Below are 24,586 nucleotides of genomic sequence, written 5' to 3'. Positions count from 1 at the left end.
GAGGTAGTGGAATCACCATCCCCGGAGGGAGCTAAAGGACATTTAGATGTGGCACTTGGGGACATGGTTTAGTGGTGGCCTTGGGAGAGCTGGGTTAATGGTTGAACTCGATCTTAGAGGTCTTTTCCAACCTAAACGATTCTATGATTCTTTTCTGTCTCCCTGATGGATTAATGGAGATGCTGAGTTGCTCTCTGTACTTTGTTCCACCCACACTCTAAGGGTATGGAAAACTCCCGGGTGTGGCAGATTTCTGTGTCAGCTGGCAGTGCTGCACACTGGAGCTGCTTCATGTTGGTTTGCCTGAGGGGGTCACTGGAAGAGTATCAATTGTAGGAGTGAATTTATTGATGCTTTCTACAAAGGCTGAATGCAGTTGACGCAATTAAACGTTGCTACTGGGACAAAAGTAGTGGATCAGCAATGTTCACTGCTCTTTGTAATATTCAGGAGCAAATACAAATGTCGATGATGAATACGCCTGCAGCATTTCTTTGGTTTGGAATTGGAATCACGCAGACTGCACTTTGTCCATGTGCTAGAGCTCCCTTTGATAACAGCCAAAGATGTGTAATTTTAACTTCAGCCGTTGTGTCTTGTTTTCTTTCCCACAGCTGTAGGAGAAGTGTTTTCTCTATCAAGGATGCTGAAAGAGAAGGCTTGTGTGAGGTTTTTATCCCCTCATCTTCACCATAACCATTTCCTTTAGTAGCTAATAATATTTAGTATTTGTTTCAGTGACTTACATAAATTTCAAATGCATAAACCAGCAGTATCCTTTTTTTTGCAGTTTTTTTCTTGTGGGAACTTGTTGAAATCAACTATCTCATTGAAAAACTCCATTCCTGGAATGAGGACTGCTGTACTGTTCTTCAATAAGAACTGGGAGGGTGTCTCTGCTTTGATTAGTGAGTCAGGATATCAGTTCTTCCAGGAGATTTATAGCATTTTAGAAGGTAGGCTTTTAAGAGCATACCTTGTGCTTCAGGTATCCATCAAGCCTCTTGGCAGAGTCCTCTGAAGTTACTGCTGTGAATACTGTTGTTGCTGCACGGTCTCTTGCCAGACGTGTGATGAATTTGGACGTGGGGACACAGCAGAGCAGAGGATGCTGGTTGGACGAGGCCAGTGAGTGTGCTGGCTGGAAGGACAGGCCTTATTTTTCACACCTGTTTTTCAGGTAGGACAGGAGAAGTCCACACGGTTTGTAGTTCTTTACTTCGTCAGAGTAGTCAAGTCTCACCTCCAGTCTCTCTTCCCTGCCCAATCTCTAACTCAAGCCAGACACTTTCTGTGTGGGATGATGAGGAAAGGATGTAGCTGTCTGTGCTGGCACTGTTTGCAGCTTTCTCCACAGCACCCACTTACTGAGAGTCAGTAAATCCTTTTGGTTTTGTCAGGTGGCCTCTTGCATGGAAACTCTTCCATGTCCAGTCTCTGTGCCTTATCTCTGGAAACAGTACATAGAAAGAGATTTTACAGGCTCAGAGTCTTACCCTTGGTTTGTTAAAATACTTGTTTATTTTTAGAGCCATGGGACCAAAGGGGAGAGGCGTATATTAAATAGTGCTGATATTATCTGGAAGATTTTAGTGCATGTTGCTTTAGAGATCACCACTCTTAGGCTGAGGGCTGGAATTAATAAGGTGACAGAGGAGCCAGAAAATTACATTAAACTGGACAACCCTATCAAGCATTATCTCCAGTTACAGAAGTACCTTCTGGCACCTAGGGGGATAGGTCCCTCTGAAAACATTCTTTCCACTTGGGCTTTTGGCTTTTTTTTTTTTTTTTGTGTGTTGAGGCTTTCAGTGAAATCCTTGGAGATTTTTGCATCTGGTTAAAGGAAGAAAAAAGCCTCTGTCTGAATCTTAAATAATAACAACTGGCTGCCCCCACTTTGTCCTGCACTACAATGTGAAGTCTATTGTGCAGCAGAGAAGCAGAAATGCATCTGGAATTTTTCCTGTTGAGATTGATATGGATCTCGTTAATAGCAGCTTTGTGATCTATCTGTAACTGTTTTTCAGCAAGTGAAATTATTCTGATTAGTAATGTTTGGGGTTTCTTTGTGTACATTCTACAAGTGCACATCTGGTGGCTGTACCTAGGAGATGGCACTTAAAGCTACATTATCCAGTTTCACCTAATAGAAGGAAAAAAACTTGTTCTCTGGTTGGATGAATGATGCTGCTTTGACTTCTTGGCAAGCTTGAAAATCACATAACTGCTCCTTGAACAACTTCCGACAAGAAGGAGCATGATGAGCTAAATTGTTTAGGCCTTAGGAATTTGTGCAATAGGGAACATTTCCACTCTCACTGTTTTTTAAGTTAGGATGTCCGTCTGCTGAATGGTGCTGGCCATGGTGTGGATTCCAGCCAAAAAGCATTGTCCAATTTCAAGGTGTTTGGGGAGAGCTGTGCTTGCCCAGCATCTCCTATGCTTGCCCAACACCTCCTGTGCTTTCAGTCCCTTCTTGTTTCCACTACAAATTTTGTTCTTATTTCTAGTTAATATCTTCCTGTTTTCTCCAATGAGCTGCAGACCTGATTTGATATGGTCATTGCTATGCCAGTTTTTCACATGAAATGCACATTGTGATAACTTCAAAAAGAATCTTTTGAAAATAACTGACAAAAATTGTAAGAAACATCTGTATAATTGTCTTTGAGCATCAATTTGTGGCGTGCAAAGAAGATTCACTTCTTGTCTTTGTTTCTTTGCATTTAATTGTCTGCCTGTCTTGTGTGCTGTAGGCAGCTGCCAGAGCAATAGTTTCTGCAGACTTTTTTTCCCTCACATTTACTGTTTTCCTCTCATTTCCTGTTGGTGTGTGAAAGAGCTTGTCCCTTGCTTGCATTTTCATTGAGGAAACCTTCTCTGGATCACCTTAAAATCACTGTAGGGAGTTGCACTGATGAGAATTGCAACCTGCAAATAGTCAGTAATAATGAGTCAGGGCAGAAAATTCATGCAGAAAAATAATATTTTCTTTTTATTCCTCCTCAGGTTTCTGAGCATTTATTAGTTATTGAGGTCTCATTTCCAACTATAAGTCTATACAAATATTTTTTTTATTTGCTGTGGATTTTTTTTAACCTGAAGGTTGAGATTCTCCCAGGGATGTGATATGAGGAACTGTGTCCTGTAGAACTTTTCAGAATATTGCCCTACATGTAAGAAAATCAGAAGAGCTCACAAGACTTCTGTTAATGCCAAGTGCATTTCACAACAGGCTAATGTTTTCCATATCACGTTAATAGGAATTTTTTGTCTAGCTTCTAAAATGGCATTGGTCATTCCAGAAGTGCATGAGCCTTGAAAAAATTAAAGACTCTTTTCACTCAGATCAACCCATCTGTTTCAGTTACAGTTATTGAAACATTGACATTTCTTCTGCCAGCATCCTCAATCCTGTAAGACTTATGCAGGGAACTTTTGCCCCATGTGGATTTTTGACCTGGATAAGAGCAGTGGGCCAGAGGTGAAGGAACATCAGGCATTCAGAAATGGAATTGATTATGAAGTCCAGTCTTCTGTCTATGCAGTCACAAATCATACAACCCCTTTCATAAAATGACCGAGCTTCACATCCAGTAATTTGTTTTGTGCTTTCCTGTCTTCATTAGCTTCCATAACAAAGCTGTTCTGTTTTTTTTTTTTAAACATTGATGACTTTATTTTTGTCTTTAGTGGGTTGTATCAGGATCAAGTCACTCATGTTGTGCTTAGTTGTTCATTAGCTTCAACAGCTCTTTCCCTTCTGTGCCACATCCTCTATGTGTACATCAGCAGAGCAGTCACATCAGTTCTGTGCTTGGCTGTGCTGAGCAATATGTGCATTTTTGGCTTAGCTGATGGTGGAAGGCTCTTTTTCATCAGTGTCCTGCTCCCTACATATATACCAATTTCTTTACAGCATTCCAGGCTCCTTCTGCAGTGACATAATTACTTGTGAAGTAATGAATGAAGGCCACTCAAAATTTTACTATTCCCTCCAATGATTTGAAATCTGAAGATTGGCCTGAGACAGTAGGATAACCTCAAGATAGGCATATACATTAAATAATGTGGTAGGAGAAAATGAGATCAGAGGCTTTTGAAACAGGGAAGTGCAATTTGTTGTGCTCCACCATAAGACTGCTGGCAGCTCAGGACAGTTGGACATGGCCAGTGGTGGCAAGAATGAGCAGTGAGTGGCAATGACAGGGATTAACTTCTCTCTGCAGGAAGGATAAAGAGAACATCAAGTTGGCTTTATAAAAGTAACGTGCAGTCGCTGTGTTTAACAGACTGGTTAATTAGTGTGATGAAAGACAACAGGTCCGTGCTGGGAATTGTGCCTGTCCTCTGCAGTCATTGGAATGTGTTAGATTTTCACCAGAAATAGAAGAGATCCGCTGGATACCCTGTCTTTTGGGAGTGCAGTGTTGAACAGCAGCAGACCCTACATGACTGCTCTCCACTTGGGCTTCATTAGAAAGCACAATCCTGTTCCAGCGGGGTATTAACAGGAACAGAATTGTGCTAAAGCCTGGCCAACTGGCAGAGCTGCTGGCTGGCATCTTCTATGGGAGCTAACTCTTTTTTCTTTGGAGAAGTATTGGACCTTTCACCTTCCCTCTTCATCTCGTTTTTTGTTTGCACAGAAGGCTTTGGAAACCCAGGCAGTAATTGCAGTCTGCTTTCGCTCACCTTCATCATGTTTCCAAATACCACATAATCTCATCTATTTGGCTCAGTGCTCCCTCAGAGTTCTTGAACCCCCCACCTGGCTTTTTGTAGGAAGAATGAGCTGTAATTCAATCTTGCATCATTGACAATAAGACGTGAGAAACAAGCTATGACATTGAAATGATGTTAGAAGACTGGTTTTTAAACTAACAGAACCTTGTGTTGTTGAGAAGTTGGCTTTTCACCCTTGCATAATTGTGTTTTGGTATTAGAGAGTTTTGTGAACAATGACAAATTTTGCATGTTGTCTTATAAGCTGCTGCATGAGGCAGGTCAGGACAAAGTTTCTGCCTGGTCTGAATTTTAGAGTTTTTTGGTTTGTTTGGTTTTTTTTTTCCTCAAGAGGAAGCCAACCTTTAAACCAAGCTTCTTGTTATTTTTCTGTGTGCATGTGTGTTTTTTGTCTGAAATGTTTGGAGAATCAGGAGGAAAGTGTGAGGATTTCATCAGAGCAGGCAAACTGATTTCTTTTTGTCTTTAATATTTAGTTTATCTGAAAACTTTTCCAGTCCCCATGACTAATTGCATTATGCGAGTAAGCTGCTCAGGACACTTTGTTGGACTTTATGCATGTCAGAACACAGTCAGTGAGCAGGAGGGACTGGGCCAATGTGAAATCATTCTTTGATTTTGTGCCTTGGTGGTGCCATAAGCCCAAGACATTAATGACTGCAGAAAGGTTAAACTTTACGTGTCTTCCTGTTTATCACAAAGGTGCGGGGTACAAACAGAAAGCACTCTTGGCAGGCAGCAGGCTGGAAAATCCATGTGCTGCTTATCTGCAGTGATTGTACTGAAACTTGATTACCATATATGAAGAGAAATACTTAGGAAGTGCAAGGAGTCTGAAGGGCAGCTCTTGATTCCCAGGTACAGCAGACTGTAGCTTGGCTAGTTGGTCACCTCCTATCAATGTTAGCCCAGTATGAAAGTGGTTTTAGATGAAACAGACCTGTGCAGAACTTCTAAAGGTCATCTATTTGCATTTCCCTCTAAAAAGTAGGCACAGCTATATGGCTAACTGGGGTTTCATAGATATAGACTTTTTTAAAAATCAGAAAATGGTGTAGTTGATGTGAGCTCTGTAATCCATGTTCAGACAGTAGATTTCCATGTGTAATGATCCCAAGCACAAGAAATATTTTTTTATTTATTAAGTTTTCTTTGCTGCATTTTAGGACCATAGTTACTACTTTTCTTTTCCAGGGATATAGAGATTTTATCTTTCTCTTTTGCAGCACCCTTGTAATATTTATCATGTACTCTTCCAGTTTTTTCTATACTAAACAAAGATTTTTTTTTCTAGCTTTCCTCAGACATCATGTTTTCTAGACCTTAGGTGTTTTTCAGAGTCTCCTATGGCCTTTTTTCAGTTTGTTCCTGTTTTTCACATGAGGCCCAGAATTGGACATGGTCCTTGAGTTGATGCTTTCTGATCTTGAATAAAATAGAGTATTTAACAGGTTTTACAGCTGTAATAGTTACATTTTTCATTCATGATAGGATGTTTATCTTTCCTGCAAGAGTGTAATAATGTTCTTTGTATGAACCACAGCACAGAGGATGAGAGCCTTTTAAGATACATCTTGGAGCAGCTGGTCCAGCTCTAAATAGAGCAATGAGAAAATGAGAAAAGGGTTGCACTGATGAGTTTAAACAACCTACTAGGTGATGGAGAGCAGAGGGCAAGAAGGCTGAAGATGTTCCAGAGTGCCTCAAAGGTACAGGGCAATCATTCACAGGGAAGTAGGCAGGGATAACTGCTACATGGTCTGTGGGGTTTGGGCTCAGTTGATTTTACCTGCCCTGTCCTTTGCTTATGGAATAAAGCCTGTTCAAAGTAATCTTTTTGGAGGGCTGGTGACATTTACTGCAGAGCACTGTTCTGCTGTGTAATTTAGTGGTGTCAGTGTGGGGAGTGGCCAAGTAGCTGAGACCTTTGCAGCCTGAAAGAGGCAGCTGCAGATACACACTCAAGGGTCTGTAGGCACAGAGAGCAGGGAAGAAGATGGGTGGGGATCTGTGGCTCACACTCTCTTGTGAAGAGTTAGGTGGTCTCAAATGGCACTGCTAGACCAGCTCTGACCAGCCATTCCTCAGTGCTAAGTTCTCTCTACCATATTCTTTTATTTTAGACTTCTGCAGTTTGTTAAGATCAGCTTAATTTTTGGCCTGACCTCTGCAGTTAAGATATTCTTCTTGCGGCCATCTTTTCTGGGGGGGAGCTTGTTTGCTGGTATAGGAAAAGTAGTAAGTTTGTTGTAGGATGGGGTTAATCCTTATTAATGCAGTTTCTTAAATTTTTCAGCTCCTTGAGGAATCTTTGAGCTGCTTGGATTTTTGACAGAGGATTAATGCCAATAAGAAATGTAAAATGGGGATGTCACAAACCTCCTCATTCCTATGCTGTCACACCATGCTGCTCCCCAGAGAAGGGAGGCAAGGGAGACAGCATACCTCTAGGTCTCAGTAAGGAAAAAGGAAAAGGTTAGTTTAGATTCTCTCTCTCCATAAATGCCTGTGTCAGGGCTAATGATTCAGCACTCAAGGGCTTCAGTTTGTATTTAATTAATAACATTGGTAGACTTTGTGCCTTCTGTCTAACCATGAATGCTTTTGATCATCGGCAAACAGAAGATAGAAGTCATGCCAGAGCAAATAAATTATTTATGTGTGGTTTAAAAAAAGAGAAAGAAGCTGTTCCTGCCCCTTAACAAATGCAGCATGCAGGTTCTGCAGAGCATTAGGTTCTAGCACTGTTTGGGCTTTTTTTTCTTTCAGCTTTCAGTTTTCCAGCACTACTGATTCTCCTTAATTAAAGAATAAACAAAAGCACAGGTCAACTTAAAGGAGGATGTTTTTTAGAAAGGGAGTATCTGAAACATAAGCTCACAGTGGAGCTTAGTGGCTGTCAGTCTGCCTTTCCTTGGTGTCGTGGTTCCTTAGAAATGTGGTGCTATCTTCCCCTTTACTCATTCAGGAACTTCTCCTTTTCTTCATCCCTTGTCATTAAAGCCAAAGACATATAAATCAGTTTATTTCTTTTTCTTTCTCTGAGATGTAGCTTTTTATCTTCTACACATTTATGTATTAATTGCCTGGAAAGCAGCAGATAAGTAGGGAGCAGATTCTGGTCGAGATTCAATGTCTAAAATTGTCCCATAGCTACCTTGCATAGTGACTGCAAGATGCTTTGGGAAGTCAGTGCTGCTTGTACTGAGTACTTCAGTGCTCATCCAAGAGGGGTAGCTGTGAAGTGGTCTCAGTATCAGGGACAAAATGGAATGGCTGAAAAACTTGGCTGGGGAGCTTCTGGCAGGCTAGCTCAGCCTTCAGAAATGCTTTGGGGTCACAACTCTTCTTGTCAGGGAGGAAAGAACTGGAAATGTAACGTTTTGTCACATAAGCCAGAGTCCCACAGGCACAAATATATATCACATTTTTGTGTGATTATAGATTCCTCTTTAAGAACAGCTTCTGGCAGAACGTTCGCTTCCTTTTGCTGCGCATGGTGACAAATTGTTAGAGATTTTATTGCTGTCTTTGTATGAGGAATTCAAACTTGAGAACTGGGAGAGATTTGTTTTGTACCTCACAATTATCATGTCAAGCTTTCAGTCCATTTAGATGTCATTTGTGTTTTAGCAGGGTATGCCATTCAAACTAGGGATTGTAGATGCTTGGCATTTCTCTCTCAAATTACACAGGTCATAAGTGTGTGCCACAAGCAGCCAAATTCCTCGACTTTTCAGGGTGTCACGTGCAATGAGATTGCAATATATGTCTGTTCTGGAATCTGCTGTGGAGTAGAGAGGAAATGCTTAAAATTTGAAACTGAAAAATCAAAACTTTCACTTTCTGTGCCATTTTCTGAAGGAGCGCAAACCTGGTTTGGGTCTGGAGCTGTGGCTGCCGGTGAAGCCATCCTGCCTTTAGGCAGCTGTGACAGGCAAAACGCAGCATCCCGTGCCGGGCCGCTCAGTACATGCAGAGTTTTAACATCATTCAGGAACATTTGCTTTTTCTGTTTGACAAACTCCCATGCATTCCTTGGAACGTATTTTAGGTGCTCTGCAGAGAGCATTCCCATGGCCTGTTTGAGGCAAATCCCAATATTTCCTGAAGGGTCCTGGAATATGCCAGATGCAGTTCAGAGCTGAGACAGAACAGCCATGCTCCTGGAGAGTCTGGCAGACAGCATTTCCCTGTCACTGCTGGACATCAGCTCTGGCTTGATCTGATTTATTGAGGTGGCAAAGCGCATGAGCTTACAGCATTCATAATTTCTTAATATTTCCAAAACGGAATTACTTTCAAGATTTATGGGAGCAAAATATCTTCTAACTTGCTCCCTTTTTTTCCCATATGGGTATAATATTGCCCCAAAACTGTTCTTCCTCCTTCTTAAATGGAGCAAAAGTCTGAGTTAAAAGTCTGTTTCTCCAGCCCTGTATACAGGAGTATTAAATATTACCAAATAACAGTAGCTAGTCTAAGGCTATTGTCGTTTTTGCTAGAAAAATCCCCAGATTTACTTGTAGCAAATACAATAAAAAGGCCAATGATCATTTCACCCTTTCTTTGGAATTACTTTGGTACCCTAGTTGTCACATGCAGAAACGATACCATAGGGCATTAGATCAGTCATGCCTTGAGCATCAGCTGATTTTGGGGACTCCCCTGGGATCCAGGGAGTCTTAGGAGGATCTGACTTCCCTCCTGGTTTTACCAGGCACCTTTTGTAAATGGAAATCTGCACTAGGGAGAGGCATTTCTTACTCCACATCAGAGTAGTGTAAACTGTCTTTTCCAGATGTATCACTTGCAAACAGGCCAGTTACTTGCATGTATAAATAACATCAGCTTCTGAGTTAGGCCCGACCTTATAGCCTGTACCTTCTTTCTCATGCAGTGCTTTTGAGCAGGTGAACTGAGCTGGCAAAGGTTTCATTTCACTGCACCTCTTGAATCCTCTTGTTTCTGGAGAAGAGAATAAAGCCTGCTCATATACACGTTGGGAGACTGCGTGTCGCAGCAGCAGCCAGAGTAGCTTGGTGACCTTACAAAGCAGCCCCAAGGTGCTGATGAGCCCCAGGCAGTGCTGCCATCCCTCACTGCAGCTGCTGCATGGGGAGAACAGGGACCACTGTGTGGGACCTGGCTTCTGCTGGGAGTTCAAGGGGTGGTTGTAGAGGAAGGACTGTGAGCATCTGCGCTGTAGCCCTTCAGATTATAAAAGCCCTTGCATTGCATGATAGTCCTGCAAATATTCCTCCTGTTGGTGTTGGAAGGAGGTGGAGGTAAGTCCCTGTAGAACCCCTGGGAAACATAATGATTATATTTTGGTGCACCAAGATGTGTGAGAAAACACTGAACTAATTTGTCAAGTTATTGAAGTTTCTAGCATATTTTCAGAATAAATGTGTTACAGTTAATACTGTATTGTTCTTCATTTGTTTTTAAATAGGCCTGTTGGGTGTTTTTACTTAAAAGCTTCAGAAGCTCTAGCATACCTCCCCCACCTTTTCCCAGATAAAGTTGTATATATACTTTTGTATTCTCAGCTCTGGAAAAAACATTCCTTTCCTTCCAGATCAGCCATGTCATCTGTGCATCTTTCTTTTATGGTTATAGATGATCTTATTAAAGATTGCATGAGTGGATGTGAAGCAGTATGCATGGGTGAATCTGAGTCTTCTTGCTTTGTTAAATTCTCTTGGTCTCTTTCCCCTTTCCCTGGATTTCTGCATCTGTGACTTACTGGGCATCTACGATCTTCACTTTGATCAGTTTATAGTTTAGATTTCGTTCCATCCTTTCCTCACTGTGCTGCTATTTGTAATTGTTGCTCTGTACCTGGCTGTGGCATACTGCAGATGAGTTTATCCGAAATCAGGTAGTGCAAAGGTTATCTGCCTGCAGTAAGAGTTGCATGCTGAGTACAGAAACAGCCTGAAGGGAGAGCTAAACCCATGGGTTACATCTGTCCTGCTCCCATGTGTAGGTTGGCCAAGCTGGATCTACTTCAGGGGCATGTACCTTGCTCTGTAGTGGAGGTGATTTCTCTGACTCTGAGCATGTAGTGCATTCCTTTTCGTGGTGGGATTGATGTTGATGCAGAACATCTCTGCTACTGTTTTGATATAATTGAATGAACAGATTTCTAATAGCATTAGCATACTTTCTAGTATACTTGATACACTCAGAAATGGTCCCATATGGAAGTTAATGTTTCTATATTTGCTAATTGTTTCCTTTTCTTGGCCACTGTAGTAATCGTTTCTAGAAGAGACAAAGTTTTACTAGCTGCTGTGTTTGTGTGTTGAGGATATAATTACGATAATGTATTTCCATAATGACATGGTTAAGAAGGACTAGGTCTCTCTTTTGTAAGGGATTCTGGATAGATCGTAACTGTTTGGTTTGGCAGGAACCTCTCTTGAATCATTTATGTGTTAATGAATGCTGAAGAAGGCACTGAATTTCCATTTCCCTTCTCTGTAAACTACAAGCTGCTTCATGATCTCCTGAACTGTTTTCTTGCCTGTGTGGTGATAGCTGCTGTGTCTGTGCACGAGTGAGGCCAAAGCAGACTCCTCACACACTCACAGAGCACATAAACTGGCTTGGGCTCACAAAGCTGCAAGTCAAACTGCCTAAACCCTGCTTGCAATTTACAATTTATTGTAGCTAAATTAAAAGCCAAACAGTACTGGGGCAATTTTAAATTGTTGAGTGGAAGTGATTGCCAGGTTCACAACTTGAGTGATTTGAGTGTCCTTGTGGCACAAATTCTGGCAGGTTTGTTTCACTGCAGTCATCTTTGGGTAAAAGTAAAGTCTTCCAAATTACTCTGTTACCAGTGTCAGTTTAGAATCAGCATTTAGGTATGGATTCTCTTAACATTCCTGCAGAAATTTATCCTTCCTAGTTCAGGAGTTAACTTCTTTCTCATTTTGGTTTTCTAAGGTTCTCGAAGCCGGCACCAATGTTCTTGGACGATTCCTTCAGGAAATGGGCACGTATCAGGGACTTCGTACCTCCCTTTGGAATTAAAGGACAAGGTATGAGAAAACTACAGCTGTTGGAGAAGAAGGTGGTCTGCAGATGCTTGCCCCTTTTTCTTTTCTGTTTTAAAAACTCAGGTGGTCCTTTGGGCTCAGTTTATTTCCCCTGTTTGAGAGAATTATTGTATATGTAGTGCTCAGAAATGCGGAAGGGTTTTTACAGCTGGACTGTGGACCTCGGAGGCTGGCCTTAGGGAAGACGGTTTAGTACATGTGGAGAGTCAGTGCAACAACAGCAATTTAGACCAATGACCACATTCTAGAAGAAGCATTTTGACACTGGCTGCCAGAAGACCTTGTAGCAGCTTTGCTGACAGCAGCAGAGGGTTCAAACTGGCTTAAGTACCTTTAAGTCAGTAATTCTCTAAAGAACAGGAAAGATGCCTTGGGCTTGACCACTGATACAAATCTTCATTTTCTTATCATAGAATTTTGTAGTTGGTCTACTTATTTACTTATATAACAAGTAAGAAAAGTTTGTTCAGATGCTTTGATGATAATTTTAATATGCCCTGTCCTCCAGCTGGAGTGAGGCAAAAGGGGCTGTGTCTCAGCTGTGCTGTGGGAAAGCAGGAGTAGTGGCTGGTGGATGAGATGGGAGCCAGTAGCCCACCCAGAAGATGATCTTGTTTGGGGTGACAAGTTCCTACTTGTGCCACATGTGCAACCACAGCCTCTCTGTCCGAGTGGTGGTGGAGCAGAAGGCTTGTGCTCACTGCAGTGACTTGCTGAAGACTATCTCAGGTCCTGTGTATTTAATAAGTTTTTGTGGTATTGCATCAACTTGGAATTTTTTTTTCCACTGACAAACTCAAGATTACAGATAATCCTGTAGGAGTTTAAATACCTGGTGGAGAAAGAACTGCAGCCACAGAAAACTTGGCTCTGTGTCTCTGCCTGGAAGCAGGTGTGGTAGTTGTGGAACAATCTCTGATCAAATCAAAGGCTCTGCTGACAAATTGCTTTTGGCTCGCATCAGTTTCCTTCTTTGTTTTGTCCATTCCTTGTCCAGTCAGTCTTTGCAGCTCAATAGGAAGCTAATTGCTGTCCTCTAAATCAGCCAGCAGAGTTTGCAGCAAAGAACTAACAGTGGCAGCACAAGTGGGAGGCTGCTGTGACCACAGGAGGGCTTGTCCCCTTCTAACCAGCACACAAGGTGTACAAAGCTAGGGCAAGATCCCTGCGAGTGTGGAGGTGGGATTTGCAGGTTACATGTGATGTCAGCTAGACCTAATAAAAATCATTCTATTAAACTGAATCCAAATGGAGAAATTCACCAAAAGAGAATGACAGAATGGCTCTGGCAGCCTTCTCTCTGGGTTTGTTGCCAGCTTGTATCACCACTGCAATGTTATGTAAATCTGGTGTTTTATATTGGATTTCCTCAGTTAAAAAGAGAAATGAGAAATTGCCATTATTTAAATGGCTATGAGCTGAAGCCATGGGACGGAAACCGATGAATAGGTTATTTTTTTAACACCCTCCTGGGACTGAATTTTGTGCCAAGTTTCAGTCTGGAGCAAGTTCTGTGTGTGGGAGGGTTGAATTATAAATCTGTGTAGCCCCGGATTTCTAATGGCCGTGCTGACAGGCTGTGAGTCCTAGCGATGCGAATGGCGCCCTTTCATGTTACACATCACTTGGAATTCTTGCATCAGTCTTTTCTGGCTGTCCCATGGGATGCATTTGGGCTCAGACAACTGATTGGATGATGGAATCAGCACCTCATTAGGGCTTTCAGTCAGGGCAATCTAATGATATCCAAACAAATGATCCATGCAGGCAGCGTGGAGCTCAGTCACGTGCTGGTGCAAGGTGAAGACTGTCAGAGCTGGGATGTGCATGGGAAAAGGAGTAGTCAGGGTGGCTGAGGAAGTGTAGAGAGACGTGGCTGTGTTGAAACAGACGGGGCAGGAGCTCTGCTCTGTGTGTTGGGCAGCCCCATGACGCTGTCAGCGGGGATTTCCGACGTGCACCATGCTGGGAAAGGTGGTTGGTGTTTATAGACACCGACTGCAGCTGAGATGGCAATGGGAAGACCTTGCTGAGAACTGTGGTGAATATCACCTGCTGTTTTTAAGTCACTGTGATCTGTTCCAAGTGCAAATGGCTTTTTGTTTGGTTGGATCTTTTTGGTTTTTTTGGGTTTGCTTTTTTTATGTTTGAAACACAGCTACAGGATGAGCTCACTTTCAGGGATGCTGCATGTTCCAAGGAACTTCTAGAAACTAATATGTGGTGTCTTGAAAATGCTACGATTATGAAACCAAGGGATTCTTAGTAGCTTGGGAGCCAATCCACCATTTCTACTTTCTTTTGTTAAAGTTTCTATTCTTACCTAAGTTTTGCTTTGCTTTGTCTCTGAAAAAAAGCTCAATTAAGTCCTTTTTAATCCATCACTTTGTGTTTGTTGGTCCAAGAAAGGACAGTTCCAAGATTGCAAGAATGAGTCCTGCAATATTTAGGGGAAAGCAGCTTTTGAGAAATATTGTCTGCTGGGCTGCACTAATTTGAAATAACACGTCTCTATAAATTACATGTAAAAGAGTAGAAATGGCTCAGAAATGTTCAGGGCAGGACTACTGCTCTTTAAAGGTTATCATATCAAAGAGAAGGCAGTATGCTGATCATTTTGACACAGTCCATCAGAGATTTTCATTTTCTTTGACGAGAATCTGATTGTAAAGACAGCTCTCCTATCTCCAGATGCTTAAAAGTACTCAGTACAACATAGAAAGTTTAACAGTGCTTCTTTGTGAAAGATTTCTCGCTCCTTCACTCCAGTAGTTATTTTCTGATTTGGCCATCAGCCCAGGCAAGGAGGTTTTATGGACAGAGTGCTCCATTCTTGGCAAGGGCATTTGTGTAGAAGCCCTCAAGGTGAATACGGTCCTGAATATGAAAGTTTTTAGACTTTCCCTGAATGCTGCTGGTCATGAAATGGACTATTGCAGTAGGAATACTGCACATCCTGTGTCAGATTGGAAACTGCTGCTATTGTCAGTTAACAGCTTTAGTGATTACTTGCATTCTATGAAAGAGGCACAGAATAAGCAGGTGGCAACCCTGCTGCTTTCTGAGATGAGGCGTGTGGTATGAAGTATTGCGCAAACTCTCTTTGAACAGTGGTTCTGAGAGTCCTCAACTAGTTATTAGAAATAGATGAAGAGGAACTTAAGAGTAGCTGTTGTACCTTTTTCTTAACCTGTCTTAGATGGGTAGAGTTTTAGTATATATTGTAGTTGTTGACTGTTCACCAAAGATCTGGACCAAGGATTAGTCCTAATTACTTGGTCACAACGCCCAGCAAACTGGGACAAAAGGAGAGGTGAGAGCTGCCAGGAATGTTGGAGCTGATCCAGTAGGCTGAAGATGTTGTTGCATTCATCACAGGTGTCTGTAGCCCTTGTGGAAACTCTGGTTTCCTCCGTGTGCAGAGGATAGGAGAAATAACAGGTATGAAGAGGTGTGATTATGTTTTGACACCTTAAATGGTCGCTACCAGTACCTAGTTTAGCCATTCATGTAACAATGACTCCAGGTTTTGCCCAGTGACTTCTGCAGCTGGCTGTGAATTTATGAGATTATATTTCAGAATCTGGATCAAGATCTTTAAATGAGGAATGGTCATGTTGACAAACAGGCCAGTGTCCTGTTTGACTGCACTTACTTTTAGAAACTGAGATTGTCTGCCACATCAAACTTGTTGTCCCCTACTGTGGGATTTGACAGACTCTGGAAATGGGATGGGCCACTCTAAGTGCTTGGAAACGATGACTCCGTCTCTATTAATAAATAAAGTGGTTGTCCTGTGGTTGTGAACGCTGTTGAGCTCATTGTTCAAACAGATTCACTCCCTGCCCCCCACAAAAATAGAGTGGCTGTGTCCAGGCTTCCTATCAAAAAGGTCACTGGCCTGTATTAGCCTGTGAATGCGTGAGAATTGTAGAGGAGGATGTTTGTTGGCCCTGGTGAACACATCTGGGACTGTGCTAACACTTTATTAGTGTGGACTCGAGTAGGACCGTGCGGGCCCATGCCCTGCTGCCAATTTGTTTGCTGTGTGTTTATAGCCAAAGTGAGGAACATGATGAAATTGGTCAACTCTCACAGTTGTCAAGAAGATCAAACTGTAACAAGATGTTGGAGCTCTAAAAGCTCCAAATGTCAAGGGTTCCTGTGGGGGACAGCTCCAGCTGCCGAGCACCCTCCTGTGTCCCAGGCTATTGTTTTGGCATTAACTTGGGTGTTGGAGTGCCTCCCATGTTTCACCATTTGCATGGGTATAATTTTCTTGTAGGAATTCTTTCCCAGCACCCACCAAGTCTGTTGTTGCAACTTTTTTCAGTGAAGAGCAGGAAGACTGCAGCAATCTTGGGCTCTTAAATGAGTCACATGGAGGCTTTTTTAAATCTAAACTGAAATTTCTTCTTTTGGATTTGCACCTTTTTCTAGCAGTGCTTCTATCAGTGTAATTATAGAGGTACGAATATGCCCATGCTGTCCACATAGTTGCAGAGATTCTCTAGCATGTGCACTGCTCTTAGGGTTAAATTTGTCAATGAAGAAGCAATGGAAAAATTGTTTATAGTGTTAGTAAGATTATTAATCCCAGAGGGCCTCCTCCCCAAATTTACCTCTGTAGCTAAAGCAAAAGGAAAGAGTTATTTGGAGAAGGGCAACAAACAAGACTGGAGAAATACCTGACTATTAATAGAATTTCTCAGTACATGTGGTTTGAAGAATATAAAAGGCTTTCAGAAGAAAGAGTAGCTAGTATCTGGCATCCTCTCTGTGTAATGAGGACGGGAGAGTTGCTGCAGTTTTTTGGTTTTTTAACTTAAGTGAAAACATATGGCACAGCATACACTAAAAAACTAAACAGACGTGATCAATGTAATATTTCTGCCATGCATTTAGTCAGTAATTGTGTCACTGCTTAGCAGCAATTATAGGTCTTCACTTCCACCTTTGTTCCTGCTCAGTTGTTTTGAGCAGAGAGGCTGCTTTGTTGGCCCTGAATCAGTTTGTCTTTGAAGATGATAGTTATTTCTTAGGGAGTGATTCTGTTGTCATCATCTCAGAATTTCCCTCCCATCAAGACACTAGGAAGCAATTTCTTCCCCAGAGTGATAAGCAAATATTAAGAGCACGTTTGAAACGTTACAGTTTTATCAAATGTAATATGAACTACTGGCCAGGAGACTTTGTATTTTCACTTGATACTGGAGGGATGTCTGGAACTGGTGATACATTCAGTGACAAAGGAATTAAGTCTTTGTCCAGACCACCAATGCTAATGGATGTATTGTGCAATGATTAACTGTTCTTGTACTTGGTTTTATTTGGATGTTTTCTTTTGTGTCAGTGCTCCTGAGAAAAGCCATGGTTCAGTGCTGCTCAGCAGTTGTTCAGTAGTCTCATGGGGCAGAGGTCTTTCATCTCCAGTGAAAATTTTGAGTTTTCAGGCCTGCAAAAGTTGGCATATTACAATGTTATTGGGAGAAAATCTTCTCTCTTTTCATGCATGCTCTTTTCTTGCATCACTTTTTCTTTTCCATTGGCTTTCTTGGCATGAGCAATACTTAATCTCTGAGAAAACATATGCAGTTGGACATGACAATTTACAGCTGATTCAAGGAAAAAAAAACATTAGAAAAGTAAGCCTTTTCTAACCTAATCTTCTTGCTCTTTGTAGAGACTGGAGTATCACATGCAGTCATCTTGCCTGCATTTGACTAGGTCTGAATGAAGCATTTTATGCTTTAATTCTCCAACTTTATCCTCATTTTGTTAGTGGTATTCTGTTGTACAGATGATTTTGCTACTATAAGCATTCTTTTGTTCTTCATGTCTTATTCCTCTAACAAAAAAGCAGAAGCACAAGTATGTATAGCTGTTAGTTCTGTTCAGAGTTGGTATTAACAAGATTGTTGTTTCTTCCTGAAGGCACATTTCTGAACTAGATTCCAGTAGAATTTTGCATTTGACCAAAATTGGTAATAGTTGCCATTATCACGTGGGACTATAGATATAAAAATGTTGATGTTTCCCCAGGGAATTTAGCAGATTTTATAGCCTAAATAAATTAAATTAGTGGTTTGAAGGGGAAAAAAAGTTGAAAGTTTCAGAAGAGGTAGAGGGTTGACTTTTCATTACTGAATAGAACTTCTAAAGGGAAGTTATGTTATGACTTTTGAAATTAAATCCCTTCTCATTCTGAGCTCTCATGATGAAAGTACAACAATGCACTCCCTTATTTCAATCAAAACTGATGTTTTGCTGTTGAGTGTGCCTAAACAATATTCCTGCTTCCAACTCATTGAGAAGGGAGATGCAAACCCTAAGTCTTCAGTTAATTGGATGACTCCATATTGGAGTTCTTCACAGAAGTCTTGAATTGCAGTGGAAACATGGATATTATATTATTTCTCTTTTCTATCTCCTGAAGAGAAGAGCAGATATTCTCTGGCTGTTGTGTTTTGAAGTGCCATTTATTAATCCTTCTGCAAGGGTCAGAAGAATTAAGAATCACTGAAGTAGTTACTGAATTTTTTGGCCTTGAAGATATTGCCTGGCCACCTGTGAAGGGTCATCAAAAATGTAGAGCCCTCTATAACAACTGTATTTATTTTCCTGCTTGTCTTTAACCAGCACACTGTGAATCTTTCAAGGACTGTTTTCATTTGGTGTGAATTTGCCTCTTTCTATGGACTTTATTACTTCCTGTGCATTGAACTCGAGTTTAGATCAAAATTGTTAATGCATGGTTATTGCAAAATGTTGCCCATTCTTTTTCATACTTGTTTTTTAAATTAATGTTCCAACTTTCCAAGCCCTGGGATTATGTTGGGAACTAAGCTTGTATTCTGAAAAAACAAACTCTTGGTTGTGAAGAAAAGCTTGGAAAAAAAAAATCCCTGAAGGCTCCAAAGCGACAATGTAAATGTTATGTATTTTATTTATATCGTGTTATAAAAATAGGCCTTAAGGGCTTTAATGAAGCATACATTTAATGCATGCCAGGTTCTTCTAAAATTGCTAGGGAGGATACCATGCACATTCAGTCTTTTTTTTTTCTTTTGCTTTGTGTCTAGGCAACAGCATATACCTCTTGTCTTAATGCCATTAGAAATAATCAATGGAGATCTTGTGAGGTGTGGCAGTTTTAAGTCCTGTTGTTAGTAAGGTGTATCTCCAGTAAACCACCTAAACCTGGTACAGCTAGTGACCTCAAGAAAACACACTCTTGTATTTACACATGAGTTTTAATCAGGGGACAGATTCCTCCGTTTGTAGTTAGCTGTTTTTGAGAGCCAGTTCACATGTTTGCAATGCACTGCTAAATGCTGGAATTCTGCATAGGTGCTTTGTCCTGCATTGACCTCCTAAAGTCAGCTGATCAATAATAAAAAGTGGTGCAGGGCATTTCAGACACAGTGTAATACATGTTGTAACCCCTGGATTCCCAGCTTCACCAAGGCATGAATAATGTTGACTGTCTACAGCTGGACACGGTGTTTCTGGAAGAGAGAATAGGACATGTGGTGAGACTTGGGTCCACGGCCTCGTGCTGGGCACCAGGGTGGAAAATCACAGCATGAGTCAGGTTGGCAGGGACCACACTGGGTCATCTGATCCAACCTCCCTGCTCAAGCAGCCTCGTCTCAAATCACACTGCACAGGATTGTGTTCAGATGGCTCTGGGATATCCCCAGTGAGGGAGATCCCAAATCCTCTCTGGCCAGCCTGTCCCAGTGCTCGGTCACCTGCACAGTAAATCTTCCTTATACTCAGAGGGAACTTCCTGGGAATCAGTTTCTCCCTGTTTCCTCTTGTACCATTGCTTGGCACCACTGAGCAGAGCCTGGTCCATCCTCTGACACCTCCTTTCAGATAGTGACAAATATTGATTAGGTCTCTTCTCAGTCTTCTCTTTTCACCTCTGAACAGACCAGCTCCCTCAGCATTTCCTCATAAGGGATATGCACCAGTCCCTTCATCATCTTTGTTGCCCTCCACTGGACCTGCTCCAGGAACTCCATATTTTCTGTCCTGATGAGCCCAGAACTGGACACAGCACTCCAGATGCTACCTCACTAGGGTTAAGTAGAGTGGAAGAATGACTTCCCTTGACCTGCTGTAAATATCATCCCTCAAAAGATGTGAAAACTTTTCTGTTAAAGGTCATTCCTCATCTCCCATATGGAGCAAGACCTTAAGGTAAAAAAATGCTGAAGGAGGAATTTTATACAGAGCTGAACTTTTGGGTAGTGTATTGAAGAAAAGTGTATGCACTGGCTTATGCTAAGAACTTGTTTGTAAATACTGTGATTTGTTTAATCCATAGCATTGGTAGTGTTTAGTTTACTCTCCCCACAAAGCTGACACACACGTGGCATTCTGTTATTGTGGGACAGGGACCCATGTGCAGTCTCCTGGCAGACTTTACAGAATGTCAGTCAACCTCACTTGAGTCAGTCTATTCCCAAAAGCTGGAGCTGATGCCCAGGACCCGCAGAAGTGCTGGCTGGAGGGGTGGCAGCTGGGTGACAGCAGTGGAGATGGGCACTGGCCACGGCTCCCAGGGCAAGCACAGAGCGCTGCAGCAGCGCGGTGTCCCCTGACCCCGAGGCAGGGCAGTCACACACTTACTGCTGCCAGCAGGGGCATGAAGGTGTGCTGGGTTTTGAGGAAGGTGGCTGGTGTACACAACTTGAAAAATTACAGCCTCTTCTCTTGGCCACTTGAGAGTGCGCAAACATCCCAGTTTGCCTGCTTTCAAGGCAGGCAGAAGGTAGACCCTGCGAGATGCCTGCAGTAAGCCCTGTGGACTGGAAGGGCCTCCCATATTTTTTTTTGGTGATACAAGCAAGAAGTTTCTGCTTTAAAAACAACAATTTTAAGTGTTGTTGACATTCACAGTGAAGGTCTCCTCGATTCCTTCACATAAATAACAGAGAAAAAGGCTAGAATTGAGACTTAGGCTGATTCTCACTGTGTGGTCACTGTCTGCCTAATTTCTAGCTATTTAGTTTTTCCAAATGTCTGAAAATTTCAGGGTCAATCTGAAGTCAATATGTACTTGTGTTCAGACAAATCTTGCAGTACCTAGCTGGCTTTTGGATCTTCTGATGTTATAAGGCAAAGTTGATGGAATATGTCAAGACAACTCAGGATTCTTAGATAAATGTAGTTGACTCCTCCTCTAGGTGGGAGAAAAATGTGCAGAGGCTTCTTGCTTTGTTTTTATAGTAAGAGTGCATGCATAGTGGTTGATAGATGAATGGGTTAAATAATCTCCCACTCTCCCCAATGATCTAAATTCTCCATGACCCAAAAAAAAAAATATAAAAAAATATATATATATAATAAACAGGCTATGGCTGCAAAAAACTGCAGTAGGTTGCTTGCCTTGCTGATGTGTTCATGTGGACAACTTAGCCTTTCTTTTGTACTTGCAAAATTTCTTTCAGTCATTGACTTCCAGGCAGTGGCTGTGCACAAATCCTGTTACTCGAAGCAGGAAGGAATTTTTCTTTGTAGTATTTGTTACGTGTACTTTCACCCATTATTTTCCCTCAGTACATAGGTTCTAAGGCAGGCTGTGCTCATCACCCCTTCAGTTTCTTACCGTGGAGAGAGCATGTCTCATCAATTGATTTTACATAATACACCTGCTTTCCTGGTGCCAAATTTTCTTTAGTCACAGCCTGGAGGTGAGCTCTGATATCAGATACCTGTGATAGTAGTCTTTGCAGTGGTGATTGCAAGTGATGCTCCACCTTGCCCCAGCTGTATTAAAAGATCCTGCCAGTGGTTCCTTATTGTTCCTAACTGCTTTGTGGTCTTGTGCAAGGTTGCAGGTCAGCCACAGCAGCATCTGGTGATCCTTCAAACCTTTCCCCAGGAAAATACAGAAAATACAGTAACTCTTTCTGGAGGTCTTGTCTTTCCATCCTTGTGCCAGCGTCAAGGTTCAATATCAGAGACCTGTGATAGTAGTCTTTGCAGTGGTGATTGCAAGTGATGCTCCACCTTGCCCCAGCTGTATTAAAAGATCCTGCCAGTGGTTCCTTATTGTTCCTAACTGCTTTGTGGTCTTGTGCAAGGTTGCAGGTCAGCCACAGCAGCATCTGGTGATCCTTCAAACCTTTCCCCAGGAAAATACAGTAACTCCTTCTGGAGGAGGTCTTGTCTTTCCATTCTCGTGCCAGCGTCAAGGTTCGAGTGCAAGTGCCCACCTTAGCAACAGTGCAGTAGAGTTCTGGCTCAACCAGAAAGATCTAGTGCCTGTTCCCTGCCCCAGCCATTAGCTTTTCCTGGCTTGTAGCTCCTGCTCCTGGCTTCCAAAACAAGGGCTAGACTATTTGAACTTGGTGCCACCTTAATTTCTGCTGTGGGTGAACACTTGACAGTGAAGTACTTGGTCTTTTATTGAGCTTAATATAGCAGTTTTGAATAGTAACACTGAGATTTGTGCAACATCCAAAACTTTTGGATGCCATGTATTGTTGTACTGGGGAGTCTGGTGAAGAGCTATTTCCTATTTGTCCCTTCATAATCTGTTCTGAATGCTCGATATTGTTGCTTGTTTTGTTTGTTTTGGGAAGCATCTCCATTTCAAATGCTGCCATATCCACTCCTAAAGCAGTTTTATTTCATTCCTGAGCATTCACTAAGAAGGCATTGCTAATTATCTTGCAAGATGAGTAAACCAGAATCATCTGAGTGCATCACTCAACTGTATTCCTTTAATGTTTTTTCTAAAATATCCATGGGATTGTCTCCAAGTAGTGCAGGGTGTAACTTGTGGGTGGTAGAGCAAACCTGGCATAACAAAAGCTTGGTAGATGGGAGGTTGCAGCCCTTGACATGCAATCCTTTGATGTCTTCTCTGAGAATGTGGGAAAACAACGTCAGTAAAGTATGCTGTCCAGCAAAAGCCAAGGTGTAAAGCAGGCCAAGGAGAGGGCTGTGGCATGATGCCTTTGGAGGTCACAGCAACCTACTGCTGTTAGGGCAGATTTAGGGGAATAGCATTCCTGTTGGAGGGGAAGCCTGCTGCCTATGCATCAGAAGAAATTCTTGAGATGAAGGAAAACTAAACAGCATTATTTTGTTATCAAAGTTGCTTTTACCCTTATAAGTTGCCTTGTCCCTTGCTCCATTCCAAACTATGATCTGAAGGCAATCACACTCCCCAGCTTGTAAGGGAGTGTGCTCCCTTGGCAGGTTGCAGGTTGGGCTGGTGCTGTCAGCACTGCCATATCAAAAACTTCCCTGAATCTCAAAGTAATTGTCAGAGTTTGCTGTTTATCACAGTTGTGTGTCTGGCCAGCTTGTTCAGGTTCAAAGCTCTTTGGCACGTGGGCTGCCTTGAACTCCTGTGTTTATCCCACACATTTGTCCTGTTGCTGCTGAGGAAAGAGGCAGTGGAGAAAAATAGAATTCTTCATGTGAAAGGGTCTCCCCTGACTGTTCTGATTGCAGCAATTAGTGTCTGTCAGGAAAGCTGTTTAAGTTTGAGGTGAAAAATCACTTGTTGTCAGTTTTCTTAATGTTTCTATACTGCTTTTAGTCTTTTGTAAAGAAATGAGACTTATTTGTTCATTTTGGCTGCTGTTTCCTAAGAACTTTTGAACTAGTTGACTGATATATTTAACGATGTTGGAGTTATGTGTAATCTCCCAAGCAAAGGTGGAAGGGAACTAATCATTCACAGTCTTTTCCAGTGTAGATGAAGCTCAGAGAAACCATATTCAAAATTGCAAAGGGAAGTGACTGAATGTCCATATGGATCAAGGAGGATTCTGAGCTCATGGAATAGAAATCATTGCAAGTTACCAGATACAAAGAAGCTATATCTGACATATGAAATCCCTGATTTGAAAACAGTTAAATAGCAGAAGAGAATTTCAGGGAAATAGATCTGTTTGCTTTGGTTTTGTTCTCCTCTTAGGCATCTGCTTAAGACCACAGTTGGAGTCAGGATTTGGAGGCAGATGGACTTTTTGTCAAACCCAATACAGACATTCTGAAGTTACTGGTACATTTGTAAATACAGATTAGCCAGAGCCTTACTGCTTCTTGACCCTGGTTGGGTCATGGTAAAGGAGTTTGGACCTCTCTGGGGGAGAGAGGTGGAAAAATTAAGGACAAATGACAAAATCTAGAGGGAAGCAGACTCCAAAGTTTCCATAGCCAATAGAATTATTTATATGTAATCATTGTGCTTCTGCAACTTAATGCTTAATGCGTTTAATTTGTGTGTGTGCCTGTGCTTGCATAACTTACATCCCCTGGATGCTGCAGCTTTCACAGGGTATCAGTGTAGGCTGCAGTTCCATGGGCATTTCTTTATGCAATTATGGTGTTTTAATTGAAGAAAGACAGACTGAGGAACCTAAACTGAAAGTAACCCACAGAATAAAAAGCATCCGTTTTAGCCTGGCTCTGTTCCTGCATCCAGTTCATCATTCAGCCACATAAAAGCTTTTCTGAAGGCGAGCAGTGACAGTGATGCTGGCCTTTTCATGTCTGAAGTGTTTGTGAAACTGTCATCTCAGGGCAGGGGATATGAACTCACTGCTATAAAATGTACGGTGCTTGTTCCCTGCGACACTCTCCGTGCAAGGCAATTACACACTGCATCAGAATTTGGCACATAACATGTCTTTGCAGGCTGTGTGTGAAGGTCATTGTCCAGAGAAAATAGGAATATTCATGTTCCTTCCTAATGAGAACCTTTCAGTTCCTTCAAGTGACTGCTTCAGATGCTT

The 24,586-nt window shown here is 41.9% G+C and overlaps 1 protein-coding gene across 9 annotated transcripts in view; it reads left to right on the top strand.

Moving 5' to 3' along the window:
- ST3GAL3 (ST3 beta-galactoside alpha-2,3-sialyltransferase 3) overlaps positions 1-24,586 on the top strand; it is a 181,250-nt gene that overhangs the window by 98,128 nt on the left and 58,536 nt on the right. For all 9 annotated transcript variants that reach the window (XM_041421557.1, XM_041421553.1, XM_041421556.1 and 6 more), the window contains one exon: positions 11,707-11,801. In XM_041421557.1, the coding sequence (XP_041277491.1) occupies positions 11,707-11,801 (95 nt within the window). The remainder of the gene's footprint in view (positions 1-11,706; positions 11,802-24,586) is intronic.

The sequence above is a fragment of the Onychostruthus taczanowskii genome, unplaced genomic scaffold, assembly GCF_017590055.1.
Source record: "Onychostruthus taczanowskii isolate IOZ18803 unplaced genomic scaffold, ASM1759005v1 scaffold7, whole genome shotgun sequence".
Lineage (NCBI taxonomy): Eukaryota > Metazoa > Chordata > Aves > Passeriformes > Passeridae > Onychostruthus > Onychostruthus taczanowskii.
Note: the sequence above shows the minus strand (reverse complement) of the source record. Positions and strands in the feature narration are given on the sequence as shown.